Here is a 19,565-nt window from a genome sequence, read left to right on the forward strand (position 1 = left end):
ACTAGGCAGGAGTGTGGGACGCGCCTGGCCACGCAGGCTGGAGGCTCCCCCAGGCTTCTTCTCACACCCACTTCCCCACAGTGGCACCTGGGGGCGAGGGGCTGGTCCCTGCCTGACGGCCTGACTGTCAGGACGCACCACCCTGGCCTGCCTGGCAGGGCCCCTGCGGAGGTGCCTGGACCAGCCGTCAACTGCAGTTAGAAGTTGAAAGTAAACACCAGTCAGTGCAGAGGGGATCCAGGCCTTTAAAAGCAGCCACCCATGAAGGGCTGTCCCCTCTCCACCTCCCTCCACGCACTTGTCCGCCACACACACAGGTCCTCGGACCTCTGTGCAGTGGAGTGGGCCAGCTCTGTCAGAATGTATGAGGGCCAGGGGGCCCCAAGCCCGAGGCTTGACAAGTGTCTGCACCTGACGTGGGGGCCAGAGGCACGTCCTGCCGGCTTCCCCGCTGCTACTGCCTGACTGTGGCATCTGCCTCCCTTCCACAAAAGCCGCCGCCTCCAGGAAGGCCTTGGTTGGGCACCCTGGTTACCGAGGTTTCAACCTCAGAGGTCCTGTGTCCCCCACGACCCCCAAGGGCACAGCAAGGGCCCTGCTCACCACCCGTCACTGTCCACCAGCCACACGCGCTGACCCAGGCCCGCAGTTGGGGTGGGTTTTTGTACGTAGACGTGATAGACGTGTGGTGATCTATCCGACTGTGAGAAGAAATTCCAAAACGAGCCACTAGAAGCGTTCATTCTAAGAGAAAGGTTGATAAATGCACCACGTTCAAGATAAGTTGTTCTGGGGAAGAACCGAGGAGCCAAGTCACAGACAGAGAAAGTACCTGCCAAACACTAATGACAAAGGATCAGTGCTGGCTGCGCGCAGAGCTCCAGCGAACAATGAGACGAGCTGGACAGGCCGGGGTTGGGCGGCCAAGGCCTCCACAGCTGCTCAGACACAAGGACGTCCCACCGCCAGAGCCCACTGGCGGGTTTCATGGTGTGGGAGCCCGCCCAACGGGGGCTGCCCCCGGAAAGGCATGAGTTCAAGAGAGCCGGCCACACAGCGAACAAGAGGGAGTCCCAGGGCCCTGAGCTGTGGGACCCTGATGTCCAGCCCAGAGCCCAGAGACATGCGCTGCGCCGCCTGGCACCTGTGCCTGGGGGAACAGGAGAGGTGTTGCCTGCAGCTGTCGCGTGGCCCCTGGAGCAGGGGCCACCACCTCTGGTCCTAGCCCACGGTCCCTGGGGGACATAATGCAGACTCCCAACCTGGGGCTCCCCTGGCCCAGGCCCGCACTCACCAGCTTCACGCAGATGACGAAGGGTGGCCTGGCAGCTCGGAAGTGCAGGACCGGAACCCGCGGCTTGGGCCGTTCCTGCGGGGAGAGGAGGCCCGGGTGCTGCCCCACGCTGGTTCCTCAGGAGTTCAGACCTGGTCTCCAGCCCCTTGCCCATCCCCACAGCAACAATGGGCAGCGCTCTCCAGCCCTGAGAGCCAGGATGCAGGGCTGGCGGCAGGCCTGGGCCCAGATGGCCTTTCACAGAGAGGAAGGTTCTGGCAGCGTCCACTCAGAAGGCCCCGGGGCGGCCCCCACGCACCTGAGACTCCTCGTAGCAGTAGAAACCCTTCTTGATCTTGTTCTGGTCCACATCACAGAAAGCCACCACCTGGGGGACACGGGAGCCAGCCTCAGGGGCGGTGGCAGCCACGCTGCTGGGCCAGGGAGAGGAGGGACAGAGGGCCTCACCTTGCGCCGCGACTCAGCTGTCAGGCTGCGGTAGAGCCGGCGGCCCTGCCTGCCCGCGTTCCAGATGGTGAAGGTCGCCCAATGCGGCAGGGCCCGCTCCTCCAGGAAGCGGACTCGGTGGGTCCAGATGGTGGTCCTGCAGGGAGGGGAGAGGGGTGACCCAGGAGGGCGGGGCCTCCCGCTGCCCCACTCCCAGACTGCCCCGTCCTCACACGAACCCCCGGGCGGCAGAGCCCACGCCCACACGCTCAGGAAGTGTGGGGGACACTCAGCCCAAGGGAGACCCGGCCCCCCTGACATCCGGCACCTGCCACCATGGTCACTGTGACCAGAGCGGCCTGGACACAACTCCCCACCGCAGGCTGCCACATGACTCGGTGTCCTATGGACGCTGCCCAGACGGCTGGGCCCCTCCGTGAGCCCTTGCTCTATGCAGACCTGAGGTCCAGGCTGGCCCTCGGCGCAGACGTGAAACCATCACTTAGGAATCAAGGTGGCTGAGGGGGGTCCTCCAGGCATTCAGTGGAACAGACTGCGAGTCTTCCTCCCCAGAGGAATCCCTGACATAAGCGTCCTTCCGCGGACCCTCTCTCGGAGCCCTTTCTGGGACGAGCAGACCGGCCCTCACGCCCCCTCCCCGGAGCCTGCGGCCACCCTCTGCAGCGTGGGTTGGACCCCAACCTGGGTGGCAGTATGGAACCCGCGGTGCAACGGCCCCCACCCTGCTGTGTTCTCCGTGGCGACCAGCTCCCAGTGCCCCACGGGACGTCTCAAGGGAGCAGTTCCTCCAGGTGGGGTCTGGGACTGGCTGGGGGCGTGGGGCCCACTCTGATGTGACTGGGGCACTGGATGCAGTGTCCACCTGCTCAGGGTGAGCCCTGACTGCTGGGCCCGTCCGCCCACCAGCCACTTGTGACGTCTCAATTAGGACTGTGCTGAGCAGATGTAGGGGCCAAGGGGCTCTCAAGGTGAGTAACGCCCCAGTCCGGGCCACAGAGCACATCATTTTGGAGAGAAACTCACGAGCAAGACTCACTCCAACCCAAACAAGACCCCGCCTGCACGGCTGTCAGCACGCAGCGTCGGCAGCACCCAAGGAACCGAGGCCAGACTGAGGACAAAACAACTTCCCGCGAGTCCAGACCACCTCAGGAGCCCCACCACAGGGGCAGCAGGTGGGAAGGGGCCGTGGGCCTCATTCTAAAGAGGAAAACCGTATTGTTTAGAGAGACATCATGCACAGTAAGAGTATGAAGTGGACGGTGTGGGAAACAGAGCCTGGGAGGCGTGGGGGCTGGGAGGGGAGACACTGGCTCAGGGCCTGTTACTTTATGCCTCTGGCTGAAGGGTTTCATGGTGGAACCTGTTAAATTAAGTGATATATTCTCAACTTAAAGTGTAGGGAAGCACTCTTACCCAGAAGGCTTCTGGGAGAGAGTCTGAAGGAATTCAACTATCGACAAGCCTGAGGGTGCTATCGGCACTTACTGCTCTGTGGGGTTTTGCTGCGCAAAGACTTTAATCCGACACAGAAACTGACATGAGATCACTTCTTCTACTTTGTGGGTGGCAAAACCTCACGCTGCAAAAAGAGAGAAAGGTCTCAACATGAAAGACAATCACATGCAAACAGGATGCGGTGTGTGTGGCTCAGCTCTCTGGCCAGCTGCCGGGCCCCGACACCCGGGAGGAGGCCACCACCAGGCCCTCACGGAGCCGCCTCACCTCACCTTGCTTCCCAGGAGCTCAAAGTGAGGGTGCGTGTGGGAGGCCCGGAGGGGTTCCAGGCGTCCCGGCTTTTCTTGGCTCTGCGGGCCCGTAACCACCTTTGTACTCTGTTCACCCAGTTTCCCGTTCCATTTATGGATAGTGGGAATGTGGTTACTCCTTTGAAGAAGCATTTGCCAGTATCTTAGTAACTCAAATGCAGGCAGTTTACAGGGGGTAGGAGCAAGGACGTTCAGTGCACACAGGGTCGGTCAGTTATGACAGACGTACGCGTCCATGTAACACCTGCACCCCCCAGAAGGTCCCCCTTCCCCAGAGGAAGCCCATCTCTCCCGTGCACCATGCACCAGCGCTGCCTGCTGGGGAGCCTGCTGTAAGTGGAAGCCGCAGCGTGCGTGCTTTTGTGTCTGGCTTCTCCTTCTAACCGTAGATTGGCAATTAATCGCCATTCTGCAGGCTCTGCGTGCGGAGGGGGCTCGCCCGTCGCCCGTGGAGGGGCATCTGGGCTCTTCCACTCTCGGCTGCTGACAGTGAGCGCTGAGCAGTGCATTCACTTCTCCAGGATACGCGCCTACACGTGGAATTGCTGGGTCAGAGGGCAGGGGTCAGTGTAATTAATGAAATAAGGCCCCCAGTCTTCCAGAGTGGCTGCATTGCCGCCTCTTCTGAGGACGACGTGCGAGCGTCCGGAGGTAGCTCCACATCCTCGCCGCAGTCTGGGGCTGCAGACGTTGACGTCGGCCCTTCCATTAGGCGTGCAGAGTAGAACTGTGTCTCTGATTGTTGATGCGGTATCGCTGTGTGAAGTGTCGCCCCCCCGTGAAGTATTTTGCTTGTTTTTGTCTTGGGCGATACAGGTTCTTCACGTGCCCTCCACGCTAGCCCTCTGTGAGATGCACAGACTTGTGGCCGCTTTCCTCCAGTCTGTGGCTTGCGTACCCATTTTCCTAATGGTGTATTCTTGTGAGCAGAAGTTTTTAACGTTGATGAAGTCCGGTTGGTAAGTGGTTACAGATTCTGGTCTCGTCTCTGCTGACTGTTCACTTGTCCCCACGCTGTGGAGATGCTCCCCCATGCTTTCTCCCAGGAGCTGTACATTTTCGCTGCTTCTGTGTTTCTGTCTAAGCCTTCTAAAGTTACTTTCTCTCTAGGGTATGAGATTCTTCTTTTCCATATGGATATGCTTTTGAAAATATTTTTCTTTTTCTGTTGAATGCCTTTGGAGACTGTTGAAAACCAATCTTGAAACTTGAGTCTGTGGACTCTGCTCCGCTTCACTGATCTGTCTTTGCGCTGTCATTCCACGCTCCTGATCGCTGTAGCTCCAGAGCACGGCTTAGAGTCAGGCACGGTGAGTCCTCAAACTTCGTTGTTTTCAAGGTGGTTTAGACCATTCTGGGCCTTGTGATTTTCATGTAAATTTTAAAATCAGATTATCAGTTTCTACAAAGAAGCCAGCTGGGACTTTTACTGCATTGAGTCTACAGACCAGTCTGGGGAGAAGTGACGTTGCCAATACTGAGTCTCTCCTCCCGTGAGGGTGGCCTCTCTCTCCGTCTGCATCACAGGTTTTCTGTAATTTCCCGCAGCACTTTTTGGCAGGTTGTAGAGAACATACATGTGCCTTGTTAAACTGACCCGATGCCATTGCACATTGTTTTAAACTGCGTTTTTCCATTGTTTGCTGCAGGTCTATAAACTTACATCCTAGAAGACTTGCTAAGTTACTGTTTCTAATTTCTTGAGAAACACAGTCACGCCGCCCACAAGTGATGCGAGTTTCACTCCACTTCTCGAGCCTGTGCCTCTCCTTTTCCTTGTCTTGCTGCACTGACCTCCACTGCAGTGCTGAAGGGAAGCAGTGACTTTCACCTTGCTTCCTCCTGACCTTAGAAGGGAAGGCTTTCTGTCTTTAAACACGAGGTACGAGGCTGATGTAGGTTTGTGTAGATACCATCAGGGTGAGGACGTCTCCTTCCATTTATAGTTTGCTGAGAGTTTTGCAGAATCACAAATGGGCACTGAATTCTGTCAGGTGCTTTCTCTGCGTTGGTGGTTGATCACGTGATTCTTCTTTCTTCTGTTACTGCAGTGAATCGTACCAACTGATTTTTGAATGTTAAACCAGATAGAGGTATTATTTTTTCCTAGACGCTTCTGAACTTGACCTGGCAATATTTCATGAGTGATTTCTGCACCTATTGTCAGAAGGGATACTGGTCTGTACTTTTATTTCCCTGTAATATTCTGGTGGCACTTCGGTGTCAGTCACGCTGGTCTCGTGAGGTGAGTCGGGAGCTCCTTCCCAACGCCCAGTAGATCTTTCTCTCCATCTGTTTCCTGAGAGAACTTATGTTGGTATCATTTCCTCCTTACGTTTTTGAGAGAATGTATCAGTAAAGCCATGTGACTTGGCTTTATCAAGGTTTTAAATTGCGGATCTATTTTCAATTATTATTTATACTTTAAATGTTTGTTGGACTTGCGATGCCCCCTCTTTCATTTCAATATATTGGTAATTTGGTAACTGTGTTTCCTTTTCAAAGTCAGTCTTGTTAAAGGTTTATCAATCGTACTGATTTCATTTCAAACCAGTTCTTAGCTTTGCTGGTTTTTTTCAGTTTCATCATCTTCAGTTCTTCCTTTCTCTCCTGCTGTTTGAGTTTACTTTTAGTGACTTTTAAACGTGGAGACATAGATGACTCTATAGTTTCTTCTGTAACATGTTTTTAAAGTTGTAAAATTTTACAATAAATCCTGCTTTAGCTACATTTCATAAATTCCGAAGTACTGTTGTCATCAACTTAGTTTTTTTCTAATATCCTTTGTGATTTTTTACTCTTGGTTGCTTTATTTCCAAGTATTTTGGATTTTTAAGATGTGTTAATGATTTCTACGTTGTAAAACGTATCTTGCACGATCTGTCATTTAAAGTTTACTCAGGTTTGTTTATTGGCCCAAAGTACTGTCTACTTGCACTTTAAAAGAACAGGTTCTCTGCAGTCGAATGCAGTGCTCTGTAAATGTCTGTTCCGTCACGCTGGTAACAGTGCTGTTCAAATCTTCTGTCTCCTTACAGACTCCCGCTACTTCGATCAGCCCCTGAGAAAGGAGAACTAAAGTCTCCACCTGTAACTGTGAATTTGTGTTTCTCCCTTTCTTCCTGTCAGTTTTTGCTTCACTTATTTTCAAATTCTGTGATTAGGAATAGACACATTTAGGATTGTTACGTCCCCTCTAAGATGACCTTTGCCCCATGTGTGCAAATCCCATTTGCACTGAATCAAGTGCATGACAGTGAACTCCCGAACCATGACACCTCACCATGCTACTGTATCAAAATTCAGGTTTAACAGAAGAGAAACCGAGTTGTTCTGCTCAGCGCTGGAAGACAAAGAAGCTACGCCTCAGCTTCAGGGACGCTGCAGTCCGGCCCCCTCTCCCCGGCACCTGCACAAGCAAGCATCACAGCCCCTCGGCAGTGGACGCTGCTCCCTCAGCGTCAGTGGCCTTAGACCTCCCAGGGCAGAAGCTGAGAAGCCGCACCTCCCAACGAGTGTTGCCTCCTCCAGGGGGAGGACGAGCCTGCCCCCTTCCAGAAGCACAGACACACGTCTCTGCGCCAAGCTCTTTCCATCCAGAGGAGCCCTTGATCACAGACCTTCTTCAGGGCCCCGCTGTCCGTCCCCATAAGTGGGCAGCATTGCGATGGCACCAAAGGGGACGCATGCTTGTAGTCATGTGAAATGCAGCAGCCACATACGTGCGCACATGGACACATACACGTGTACACGCACACTTCAAAATAAAGCAGTAAGAACACGCCCTCCCTTGCTTCCCTCCGCCTGCATTCCCGCCGTCTCCTGCCCTGTCCTGGCAGTCAGCCTCAAGTGCACCCGGGACGTGGTGGCTCTGGCCTTGGGGCCCGGGGGATGCCCCACGTAGGACGTAGGGGGTGTGGCCCAGCCTGTGTCCCCGCAGCCCCCTCGGTGGGGAGAAGCAGGGGCATGTGCAGCCCCCTGTCACCACGGCAGCTGGTGGGGCAGGGTCACCCGAGCCCTGTCAGCTCACAGTGGGGACAAGACCTCAGGAAGGACAGATGCTGGCCTTCCTTGCCCTGGGGAAGCGCTGGTCCCCAGGCCCCCGACAACCTCCAGGGACGGCCCAGCTCCCAGATTCCCTGTCTCAGGGCAGAGACCAGACTGGGGTCACTACGTCTGCCCTGCTGACAAGCCAGGGCTTTGGGCACCCCACCATGCCCGGCCAGGCCGCGTACTCGAGGACGGAGTGTGTGGCTGCGCCGGGGTGGTAGCGGTAAAGGAGGAGGCTCTGGTCCACGCGGACAACCCCGCCGCCCTTCCTGAGGTGCTCGTAGAAGAACAGCAGGTCCTCGGGGACACCCTGCGGGACAAAGGAGGCATGTCTCACTCGGGACAGAAAACACACCTGTGTCCAGCGCCCTCCGTCAGGCCACTTGAGCCGGCAGACAACACGTCCAGCTGCCCCCGCACACAGATGTCGCTGGGCAAGTGTGACCACAAGAGGCGCCTGCAGGGCGAGAAGTTGCCAAAGGGCCAGCGGTGCCCTCACTCATGGCCACCAGCTACTCCCGACCCTCGACCCCATGACCCCTGCTGCAGGGGGTCTGCAGGCCCCTCTGGGTGCTGCGTCCTGGGACAGCAGGCCCTCTCGCCCCTGGCTGGAGGAGCCGGGCAGCTTGCCCACCGTGCGCCGGGGCTGGACTTAGAGCAGGGCCTGGTGCTGGGGATGCCGCTGCCCGGCCGGTCAGTCTGGGGCTGGCAGGCCTCAGTCCTGACAGGGAACCACGGCGGCTCCTCTCTCCTGAACTCAAAGTGAGAACTAAAGAGCATCTGGGCAGGGAGGTCCCCAGAGGGGCATCTGGTGGGCAGATCCCAGTGATGGTGGGGATGGGGACCCTGCAGGACACGCGGCTCCAGGCAGAGGCTGCTTTTGCTCTCAAACCCCCGAGCTCAGCTTAGCCAAGGTGGCACCAACGCCATTTTGGGCTGACCGCCTCCTGGTGCAGCCTGGTGGCTATCACCTCTGAGAGAGGGGACCCTTGGGCACATGTCCACACCCCGTGGTGAGCGTCCCCCAGGCCGAACCGAGGCGCAGCAGCCCCAGGCCCAGGGCGACTCGGCGGGAGTCCCAGGCTCTTACCCCCAGGGCGCTACACTCTGCCTTCACAAGGCCTCCGACCTGGTGCCGGGGCCTCGGGACACTGTGCTCTTTACGGACACACCGCATGAGGTCAGGGCTGCAGGACAGAGGAATGAGCTGCGGGAAAAGCGCAGACATCCTTGCTTCCTGATGGACCCATGTGGAGACTCAAGCCACTTCACAAAGAGCACGAGGATGTGAAAAGATTTACAATAAAATGCTAATTAAAAATCAAGTTTCAAGACTGTGTTTTCAGCTCTGCCAGAAGGTGCCCACAGCATACGCTGACAAGCAGGCCAGACGCACAAGTTCAGGGCAGCTGTGGCAACAGCACTGCTCCTTGCTCTAATTTTCTGCATTTTCAAAGGCACCTCAGAGATTTAGGAATGAGAGGACTCAGCCCTCAGGGCTTCCTTATTTCTGGTGAAAAGAAAAGTGAGAATTTAGTGGGGGGAGGGGCAGCCAGGCCACCACGGCTCCATGCGAGGTGGAGGGTGTCCTGGCTTCTTCACTTTTACTCCCTGCGCTGGCCTGCTCCCCCAGCTCTGCAAACAGCAGACGGAGGCTGCGGTGTGGGAAGAGGTGACGTCCAGGAAGATGGTGATTGGGCCCTAGTCCTCGGCGGGGGGGGGGGGGGATAGCAGGGTAGGGCGGGCCTGGGCCCCTCCCTGAGTGACAGACAGGTGACCCTGCAGCAGGAATCCCGTGAACCGCGCTCACAAAGCCCTGGTGAGAAGGAAGCAGAAAACAGCCCCATGACAGCAAAACAAAAACCACGAAGGAGAAAAAAACACTATGACAGTCAACAAGACGTCGGAACATGAGAGGACAGAGCAGAAACTCAATAATGAAACTGGAGCCCTGCAGAAGGAGGAAAGATAGAAGGGCCGGGGGGCTGCAGGCTGACCACTCTCGGGCACAGGGCTCCGTGGGGGGCAGAGCTGCTGTGCCGTGAGGCGGGGTGAGGCTGCTCAGGTGCCCTGAGCTGCACACCGTAACAGGACAAAGTACGGTACCGGGTTACCCCTCAGCAAGCCCTTCAAATAGCAAAGGCTGACTGAGCTCAAAACGGATAAAGTGTGAGAAACGAAGATTAAATCAGAAGGTCCTCCAGGGAAAACAGATTTGAACAAGAGTGTAATGAGGGACACTGAAGAAACGTAGGGAAGTAAATAAGAAAATGAAAAATAAGTAAAAAGGATTGAGAGAAGGTGGCTGAAATGGAAAATGAAATCTAGCCAATGGGCAACAAGTCTTTGGAACAAAGTCACAATGGGGCACAGCGAATGCTTAAAAGCACAAGCCAGGAGAGCTCGCAGAGGTGAAAGCAGACCCGGGCCCGCACTGAAAGGCCGTCCACTGCTCCCGTCCACGGCCAGGAGGCAGCTCTCAGAGCCTCAGGGACGGGGTGAGCCGAGGGTTCTGCCGGTCCGGACGCGGCACACAGTCCAGGGGGCAGAAGGAGACCGGCCAGCAGGACCCGCCCCTGCCGTGAGTGGAACCCACGCAACCCGAATGGCAGGAGATGGGAAGGAGGGAGCAGGCCACAGGTGGGGTCACGAGACCCTCAGAAACTGAAAACAAGCAGACCGGAGAAGGTTCCAGGCCACGTGGGGTTAAGGGCATTTACAAAGAAACAGAGATGACAAAATATAGGCCTTTTGAAACCAGGAGAAGTCTGCAGAGAGAGCACAGAGCTGGCTTCTGGCTCCGGGTGGAAAGCCCGCGGTCTCCCTGCTTTGATGCCCCCACGACAGACTCTGGGGCCCACGGAGCAGGTGGGAGTGAGAGGAGGTCCCAGGACGCAGAGACCGGAAGTGGGAGGAGATACCCACAAGCAAGGGTCTGACCAGGAAGCCGCCAACTCAGCCATGGACAGACCCCCCCCCCAAAACACGGGGCAACAGGCGCGGGCGCTTCGTAAGACAGCATACACACAGCCCACCAGCCAATGAGAACCTGCTCAGTGACGGCAGTCACCTTGGAAATGCAAATAAAATACAACCAGAAGCCACAGAAACCAGCCAGAACTGCGAAGCAGAGCGGAGTCTGAGTGCCTGGAGGGGGACAGGGAGGCTCAGAGCCCAGGGGGCCTCCCAGCAGCAAAGGCACTTCTGAGTGGTGTGTGCTGGGCTGGGCTGGGCGTAACGAGGACCCTCCCTGACACACACACACACACACACAGACACACACAGACACACACACACGCCGTGATCTGAGCCAACAAAACACATCTTAGTTACTCCCTTCTTGTTTAAGGGCCGGAGGTGGCCTCCAGGGGACACTCGACTGCGCCCACCTCCAGATCTGACTCCCCTCCCCAATCCTGCCTCAGGAGTGCATTTTCCCAGTTAAAACCCTGAGGTTCCAGCTCACAACCTGTGTCCAGGATGCCACCCTGGTCACCTCGACTGTCCCTGCTGCCTCAGTCATTTGCGCTTCTCTGCAGGTGGGAACTGCAGCCTCGTGACCTGGACAGTCAACTGAGGAGCAGCCCCCAGGCCCAGTCCAGCCCTTGGGGCACCTGTGCCCCACTCAGAGTGCCCCCCGGGGATGACTCGCGCTCCACCTGTTTCTGTGAAGGAGCCATGGAAACACTTCACGTCCCCGTCCTGGTGGTGGATTCCTCCTGCTCAAACCCCTCACTTGCTCCAGCCACGGCCCCAGGCCAGCCCAGGTCCCTGGTCCCTGGTGACCCCTGGTCTCTGATTTATAGTCTCTGATCCCTGGTCCCTGATCCTTGACCCCTGCTCATGAGCGGCAGGCAGGGGTGCAGATGGGATCAGGGAGAGGGTGGCCCTAACCCAAGGGTCCACATGGCCCCTGTGTAGTCGGTGAAGGTCAGCCCCAAGGGGAGAGGAGACGCAGGGCAGAGAGGCCCAGGGCCAAGGGAACAGGGCTGACGGTGAGCTTGGGCCGTGGTCCCCACCCCTGCTTTCTAGCCTGATGGGCCCTAACATGCCTGGTTGACCCCTTCACCGTGGGGACCAGAACTTGTGTTCTCACGGCCAGTATAAGGGGGGTTTAGGGAAAATGAACAAACTAATCAACCCTAAGATTTACTTTCCAGTTGAGCGTCCGAGAGTTCACCCTGAGACTATCGGGGAGGGAGGGCCAGCATGGGCCGAGCTCTGCAGGTGAGGCCCCACAGGTGGGTGAGGGTGCGGAGCTGGGACCTGATGCCTGGGGCCCGCCGACCACAGAGCCGAGGGGTGCTCCTCTGCCGCTTTCATCAGGGCCAGGGGACACCACCACCCACACCTGCGCCTTCCCACAGATAGCCCTCAAACCAGGGCACTGTGACCCGGGGAGGGGCCGGGGAGCCAGAAGCAGATGCGCCGGGTGCCCCCAGCCTTCACACGGAGACCTCCAGCCTCTGACACAACACAGGCAGCGCTGGGGAGACCTCCAGGATGGCAGGTTCCCAGCGCTGCAGGCCCGGGCTCCCCTACAGAGGGGTGACGCCTTCCCTGACCCGAGGGGAGGCCCACGGGGCCCGCACTTACCCGCCCGCCCTCGTCAAATGGGCCCACGTGAGAAAACCAGGCTCGGGAGCAGAACCAAGTAGGCATGATCACGGTGGGGCCGTTGGAGGTGAACACCTGGAAGCAGCAAAGTGACCAGTTACAGAGAGAGCAGTGTCACCAACCACCACAGTCTGCTTCCCGAGGCCAGACAGTGACCGGCACCTGTGCGTGTCCCTCCCTGGAGCTGCAAAGGTTTGAGGGACTTTAGAGTCAGATCAACAGCGTCCAGCTCCCCACAAACTCCAGGTCGTGTTCCAGGGCTGACGCTCCCCACCCCCCCGACTCCAGGTCGAGTTCCAGGGCTGACACTCCCCCCCACCCCCAACTCCAGGTCGAGTTCCAGGGCTTACGCTCCCCCCCCCAGGTCCCCAGGGGGTGCGCTCGGTCACTCCCTGAATGAGCCTCGTCTCCTGACGAAAACGAACGTCTAAAATGAGAAGCGATGGTAAAAAGGCAGTGCATCCACTATCTGGGGTTTCGTCTGCTGTGTTCAGCCTGGTGGGTGGACAGCTGGGCCTGGGGGCTCCACACTCGTACTTTATTTCTACATGATAACGTCTGCACTTGTACCCCTGACGGGTCTGGACCCAGACCTTGGACAGCACGCGGCTGGGAGCACATCATGGGAGCCGGGAGCTGAGTTCGGACAAGGCTGGATGGACCCTGTTCCCTCTGCATCTGGGACGCGTTTCTTGGTTCCGTATTTAGACGTGGCTTTTGAACGTCCAGCAGTAAACCGCCTCTCAGGACAGGCCACCCCACACCACCAGGAGCCCTCAGCCCGAGCAAGTGCCCCTCCTGCACTTTTCCCTCAAGACTGGATCCCCCAGCGGCTCCCTCGGCCTCCCAAGCTGGCTTCCACGCCAGAGCCACGATGTGTGACCTCCACCCCCACATCAGTCCCCAGAGCTGCTGGCAGTTCTTGAACCACAAACCCGTCACACGGGGCACAGGCACCTAACGGGGTACGAGGGCAGGTTGGGTACTGACACTTATCACCATTTTGCACAAAGCTAGCTGCGGTGTGGTGGCCAACCTATACACATGTGCTGAAGCTCACAGACCTGTACTGCACAAAGGAAGAGAGTTCATTTTATCATTAATGTTTTAAAAATCAAACATTTAAATGGTTTTTCATTTCAAGGGCATTTGTTTAAAAAAAATCAGATGCACATACTTTCCTCACCATACAGATGTATACAGACGTACATGCACACACCCCACACACGGACACAGACACACTCAGACCCACTCCACACTTGGACACACTCGATACACCCACACGGACACAGACACACTCAGACACACCCACACACGGACACAGACACACTCAGACACACCCACACACGGACACAGACACACTCAGACCCACTCCACACTTGGACACACTCGATACACCCACACACGGACACAGACACACTCAGACACACCCACACACGGACACAGACACACTTGGGAAAGGAAACAGTCACCCACGTCCAGGAAGCGCAAGAATACCACCCAGGACCAACCCAGAGAGGAGCGCACCAAGGCACAGAGTCAGCAAACTGACAAAAACCAAGGATAAAGGGAAAATATTAAAGTCAGCAAGAGAAAAGCAACAAGTAACATTCAAGGGCACTCCTGTAAGGTTATCAGCTGATTTCTCAGCAGAAACTCTGCAGGCCAGAAGCGAGCGGCACGATATATTTAAAGTGATGAAAGGGGAAAACTTACAACCAAGAATACTCCATCCAGCAAGGCTCTCATTCAGACTTGGAGAAATCAAAAGCTTCACAGATAAAAGCTATAAGAATTCAGCACCACCAAACCAGCTTTACAACAAGTGTTAAAGGAACTTTTCTAGTCATCAAACCATAAGAAAAGAGAACAAAAAGAAGAAAGAGAAAAAAAAAGACCTACAAAAACAAACCCAAAATAATTAACAAAATGGCAGTAAGAACATATATATTGATAATGACCTTAAATGTAAATAGAATAAACACTTCAACCAAAAGACACAGACCGGCTGAATGGATACAAAAACAAGACCCACATATGCGCTGTCTGTAAGAGACTCACCTCAGAGCTAGGGACACCTGCAGGCTGAAAGTGAGGGGATGGAAGAAGACATTCCATGCAAATGGGAACCAAAAGAAGGCTGAAGTAGCAATACTTCTGTCAGAAAAAATAGATATTAAACTAAAGACTGTTACAAGAGACAAAGAAAGACATACATAATGCTCAAGGGATCAACCCAAGAAGAGGACATACCAACTGCAAATATGTGTGCACCCAACATGGGAGCACCTCAACGTGTAAGACAACTGTTAACAGACATAAAAGGAAAAGTCGACAATAACACAATAGTGGGGGAGCTTATCACCCCACTTAACCTCAGTGGACAGATCATCCAGATAGAAAGTCAGTAAGGAAACACAGGCCCTAAATGACACATTAGACCAGATGGACCTAACTGTTATCTATAGAGCATTCCATCTGAAATCAGCAGAACACACATTCTTCTCAGGTGCACATGGAACATTCTCCAGAATTGATCACATGCTGGCCCACAAAGCTAGCCTCAGTAAATTTAAGAAAACTGAAATCATACCAAGCATCTTTTCAGACCACAATGCTATAAAGTTGGAAATCAACTACAAGAAAAAAACTGAAAAAACTGCAAACACATGGAGACTAAACAATATGCTACTCAACAACCAGTGGATCATGGAAGAAATCAAAGAGGAAATCAAAAATACCTTGAGACAAATGAAAATGGAAACACAACAACAACCCAAAACCTCTGGGATGTAGCAAAAGCAGACAGAAGTTTATAGCAACACAAGCCTACCTCAGGAAACAAGAAAAATCTCAGGTAAACAACCTAACCTTACAGCTAAAGCAGCTGGAGAAAGAAGAACAAAACAACTCTAAAAGTCACTAGAAGAAAAGAAACCATAAAGATTGGAGTAAAGTAAATGAAATAGAGACTAAAAAAAAAAAAAAAAAAAAAAATTAGAAAAGATCAATGAAACTAAAAGCTGGTTCTTTGAAAAGATAAACAAAATTGATAAACCTTTAGTCAGACTCATTAAGAAAAAAGGGAGAGGGCCCAAATTAACAAGATCAGAAGTGAAACAGAAGTTACAACAGACACCACAGAGATACAAGGGATCAAAGAGGCTACTATGAATAACTATACATCAAAAAAAAAAAAAAAAAAATAAGGACACCATAGAAGAAATGGACAATTTCTTAGAAAAGTACAATTTGCCAAAACTGAACCAGGAAGAAATAAACAATACGAATAGACCAATTACCAGTACTGAAATTTAATCAGTAATTAAAAAACTCCCAACAAACAAAAGTCCAGGACCAGATGGCTTCACAGGTGAATTCTACCAAACATTTAGAGAAGAGTTAACACCTGTCCTTTCTGAAAGTATTCCAAAAAAATTGCAGAGGAAGGAACACTTCAGAACTCATTCTGTGAGGCCATCATCACACTGATACCAAAGCCAGACAAAGATATCACAAAAAAAGAATGTAACAGGTCAATGTCACTTATGAATATAGATGCAAAATCCTCAACAAAATACTAGCAAATTGACTCCAACAATGCACTACAAGGATCATGCACCATGACCAAGGGGGATTCATCCCAGGGACGCAGGGATTTTTCAGTATCCACAGATCAATCAGTGCGATACACCACATTAACAAATTGAAGAATAAAAACCATATGATCATCTCCATAGATGTAAAAAAGCTTTCGATAAACTTCAACATCCATTTATGATTAAAAAAAAAAGACTCTCCAGAAAGTGGGCACAGACAGAACATACCTCAACATAATAAAGGCCGTATGTGACAAACCCACAGCTAGCCACATTCATTCACAAACCCACATTCATTCTCAATGGTGAAAAGCTGAAAGCATTTCCTTTACGATCAGAAACAAGACAAGGATGTCCACCTACTCTCACCACTTTTATTCAACACAGTTTTGGAAGTCCTAGCCACAGCAATCAGAGAAGAAATAAAAGGGCCCCAGATTGGAAACGAAGAAGCGAAACTATCACTGTTTGCAGGTGACATGATACTATGCATAGAAAACACAAAAGCAGCAACCAGAAAACTACCAGGGCTTGTCAACGAATTTGGTAAAGTTGTAGGGTACAAAATTAATATTCAGAAATCAGTTGCATTTCTATACTCTAACAATGAAATAACAAAAAGGGAAATTAAGGGAACAATATCAACTATCATCACACCTAAAAGAATAAAATACCTAGGAATAAACCTACCCAAGGAGGCAAGAGACCTGTCCTCAATAAGATACTGATGACAAAAATTGAAGACAGCATAAACAAATGGAAAGATAAACTGTGTTCTTGGATTGGAAGAATCAATATTGATAAAATGGACATACTACCCAAAGCAATATACAGATTCAATGCAACCTCTATCAAATTACCAACAACATTCTTCACAGAGCTGGAAGAAAAAATGTTAAAATTTGTACTGGAAATACAAAAGACCCCGAATAGCCAAAACAATCTTGAAAAAAAACAGAGCTAGAGGAATCCTGCTACCTGACCTCAGACTGTACTACAAAGCTACAGTAATCAAAACAACATGGTACTGGCACAAAACAGACACATAGATCAATGGAACAGGACAGAAAGTCCAGAAATAAACCCATGCACTTATGGTCAATTAATCTACGACAAAGGAGATAAAAATACACAATGGAGAAAAGACAGTCTCTTCAGTAAGTGGTGCTGGAAAACCTGGAGAGCTACTGGTAGAAGACTGAAATTAAAACATTCTCTAACATCATATACAAAACTAAACTCAAAAGACTTAAATATAAGACCAGATACTATAAAACTAGAGGAAAACATGGGCAGAACAGTCTTGGACATAGATCACAGCAATATATTTTTTGAACCAGCTCCTGGAGTAATGGAAACAAAAGCAAAAATAAACAAATGGGATCTAATTAAACTCAGAAGCTTTTGCAGAGCTAAGGATGCCATCAACAAAACAGAAAGACAACCTACAGAATAGGAGAAAATATTTGCCAATGATGTAACAGACAAGCGACTAATTTCCCAAATATACAAACAGCTGAAACACTTTAAAAAAAAAAAAAAGGCAGCTCAATCCAAAAATGGGCAGAAGACCTAAACAAGCAATTCTCCAATGAAGACATACAAATGGGCAATAGGCACATGGGAAAATGCTCAGCATTGCTAATTGTCAGTGAAATGCAGGTCAAAACTACAATGAGGTATCACCTCACACCAGCCAGAATGGCCACCATTAAAAAGTCCACACACCATAAATGCTGGAGGGTGTGGACAAAGGGCAACCCTCCTACACTGTTGGTGGAAATGTAAATTGGTGCAGCCACTATGGAGGAAAGTATGGAGTTTCCTTAAAAAACTAAAAATAGAATTACTACGTAACAGAGAAAACTTTAACTCAAAATGACAGATGCACCCCAATGTTCACAGCAGCACTATATGCAATAGCCAAGATATGGAAACAATCCAAATGTCCATTAACAGATGGATGGATAAAGAAGATGTGCTATCTATATCTATCTATCTATCTAACCACACAATAAAATATCACACAGCCGTAACAGAGTAAAATAATGCCATTTGCAGCAACATGGGTAGACCTGGAGACAGTCATTCTAAGAGAAGTCAGAAAGAGAAAGAAAGATACCATATGATATCACTTATATGTGGAATTAAAAGGGGATACAAATGAATTTATCATTTATAACTTTGATGACTGATTTCTTGAATATGTGTGAGCACATCTGATGGTCCTTTATGATTGGATTACTGCATTCTGTTGATTCTTACTTTGTGGTTGGCTTGATTCCTTCGGTAACTGTAAGTTTAAAAAGCTAAAGCTCTGAACTGTTCTTAGAAACAAAGATCAATACATATACATAAACTAAAAAAATGTGCGGTATATTGTGTATATGTATTTACATGCAATATAATGTGTATGTGCAGTCAAATTATAACAATTCTACCTAATAAAACTGAAAAGTGAAAAAATATATACAAGAGAAAAAAAAAAACCCTATACACGTTAATAGGGGCTAAGTTTACGCCAGTAAGTTCAATGACCAGGTGACAAAGGGACAAAGGGACGAAGACTAGGGGCCGGATCTGGGGAAGGCCTCCAACCCGCCCCCTCCCCCAAACGCCCCAGAGTCTCACTCCCCCACTTAGTCGGCAAACCACGACCAGTACCAGCGAACTGTTTTAGGCCCCGACGTTCTGAGTGGCTTGTTACACGGCCGTAAATAATCAGAACCAAAGTAAAGCGTGTGTTTGGCGGTTGGAGTGGGAACTACCACGACCAGAAGCAAGAGGCGTGGAAAGTGCAGCCCAGCCCCCGCGAGGGAGCAGGAGGGTCCCCCGAGAGCCGGGAGCTGGACGGGCAGGAGCAGCCCGGCCCCGCGTCCTCGGCCGCCGCGTTGGGAGGCCCCCCACCACGTCCCCCGCCCCGCGTCCCCAGGAAGGGGCCGGAGGTGCGGCGGAGGGGAGGTCCTGCCTGGGGCCCCACGAACCCCAGATCCGGGACGAGACCCCGAGCGGCACCCGCGGAGCGCCGGGCCCTTTCCCCGGCTTGTGGCCCCCGCGCCCCTCACAGTCAACGCCCGGAGTCAGGCGTTGTCTGCGGGCCGACGTTCGCCCCGGGCCGGGGCCCGCTGAGGTCCAGCCCCGCCCCCCGCGTCCTGCGGCCGCGCCTCCCCCCCGGGCGCCTCGGCACGAGGCAGGGGCGCCGCGCGCGCCTCGCGCCCCCCCCCCCCCCCGACCTCGACTGAGTCCAGGGAACCTCCACTCCCGGCTCCAGCGTCCGGCGGGCGCCCGCTCCTTCAGCAACGGCACAGCGGCCGGCGCGGCGGGAAGCGCGGGAGCGCCCCGGCTCCGGGGAGCCAGGCCCGCGCGCGCGGCGAGGCCGGCGCCGCCGTCTGCGGAGCCCTCGTGCTGCGCGCTCGCGGCGTTCGAGGCGCCGGACCCCCGGGAAGCACCGCGGCGCCCCCGCTCACCTGCCACCGCTCTACCGGCCTGAGCGGCTCGCGGACCGGAATCAGGCCCACCTGCCACGTAGAAACCACCGGAAACGCACGGGGCGTAGACCGAGTCCTTTACTACGCTCCTCTTTGTGGAAGAAAAAAACGGCCAGCGTTTGGAACGCTGCTCCCAAATGCACTGAATAATGTACATTAATAATATTTTAGACAGGTTTTTTTCCCCTACTAGGAAGTACTTTACTCTTTTTTTATTTTTATTTTTTGGCGGGGAGAGGTCATTAGGTCTACTTCAGTTTTAGTTTAGTTTAGTTTTTTTTAATGGAGGGACTGGAGATTG

At 52.8% G+C, this 19,565-nt stretch overlaps 2 protein-coding genes across 9 annotated transcripts in view; one reads left to right on the forward strand and one right to left on the reverse strand.

The window, feature by feature from the left end:
* TBCD (tubulin folding cofactor D) overlaps positions 1–7,295 on the forward strand; it is a 134,603-nt gene extending 127,308 nt beyond the window's left edge. Inside the window, exons 40-41 of one of the 3 annotated variants that reach the window (XR_012499708.1) lie at positions 4,327–4,820; positions 6,549–7,295. The gene's annotated coding sequence lies outside the window, so the exon portion shown is untranslated. The remainder of the gene's footprint in view (positions 1–4,326; positions 4,821–6,548) is intronic. The other 2 variants (XR_012499709.1, XR_012499710.1) reach the window with 2 other exon arrangements.
* B3GNTL1 (UDP-GlcNAc:betaGal beta-1,3-N-acetylglucosaminyltransferase like 1) overlaps positions 1–19,565 on the reverse strand; it is a 76,585-nt gene that overhangs the window by 4,523 nt on the left and 52,497 nt on the right. For all 6 annotated transcript variants that reach the window (XR_012499712.1, XR_012499711.1, XR_012499715.1 and 3 more), the window contains 5 exons: positions 12,157–12,252; positions 7,746–7,870; positions 1,742–1,877; positions 1,593–1,661; positions 1,295–1,369 (listed from right to left, as the gene is read on the reverse strand). Coding sequence is in view for 1 of the 6 variants with exons in the window: in XM_074344090.1 (XP_074200191.1) it covers positions 1,295–1,369; positions 1,593–1,661; positions 1,742–1,877; positions 7,746–7,870; positions 12,157–12,252 (501 nt within the window). In the remaining 5 variants the exon portion in view is untranslated. The remainder of the gene's footprint in view (positions 1–1,294; positions 1,370–1,592; positions 1,662–1,741; positions 1,878–7,745; positions 7,871–12,156; positions 12,253–19,565) is intronic.

This window comes from Camelus bactrianus, chromosome 16, assembly GCF_048773025.1.
Source record: "Camelus bactrianus isolate YW-2024 breed Bactrian camel chromosome 16, ASM4877302v1, whole genome shotgun sequence".
In the NCBI taxonomy this organism is placed as follows: domain Eukaryota; kingdom Metazoa; phylum Chordata; class Mammalia; order Artiodactyla; family Camelidae; genus Camelus; species Camelus bactrianus.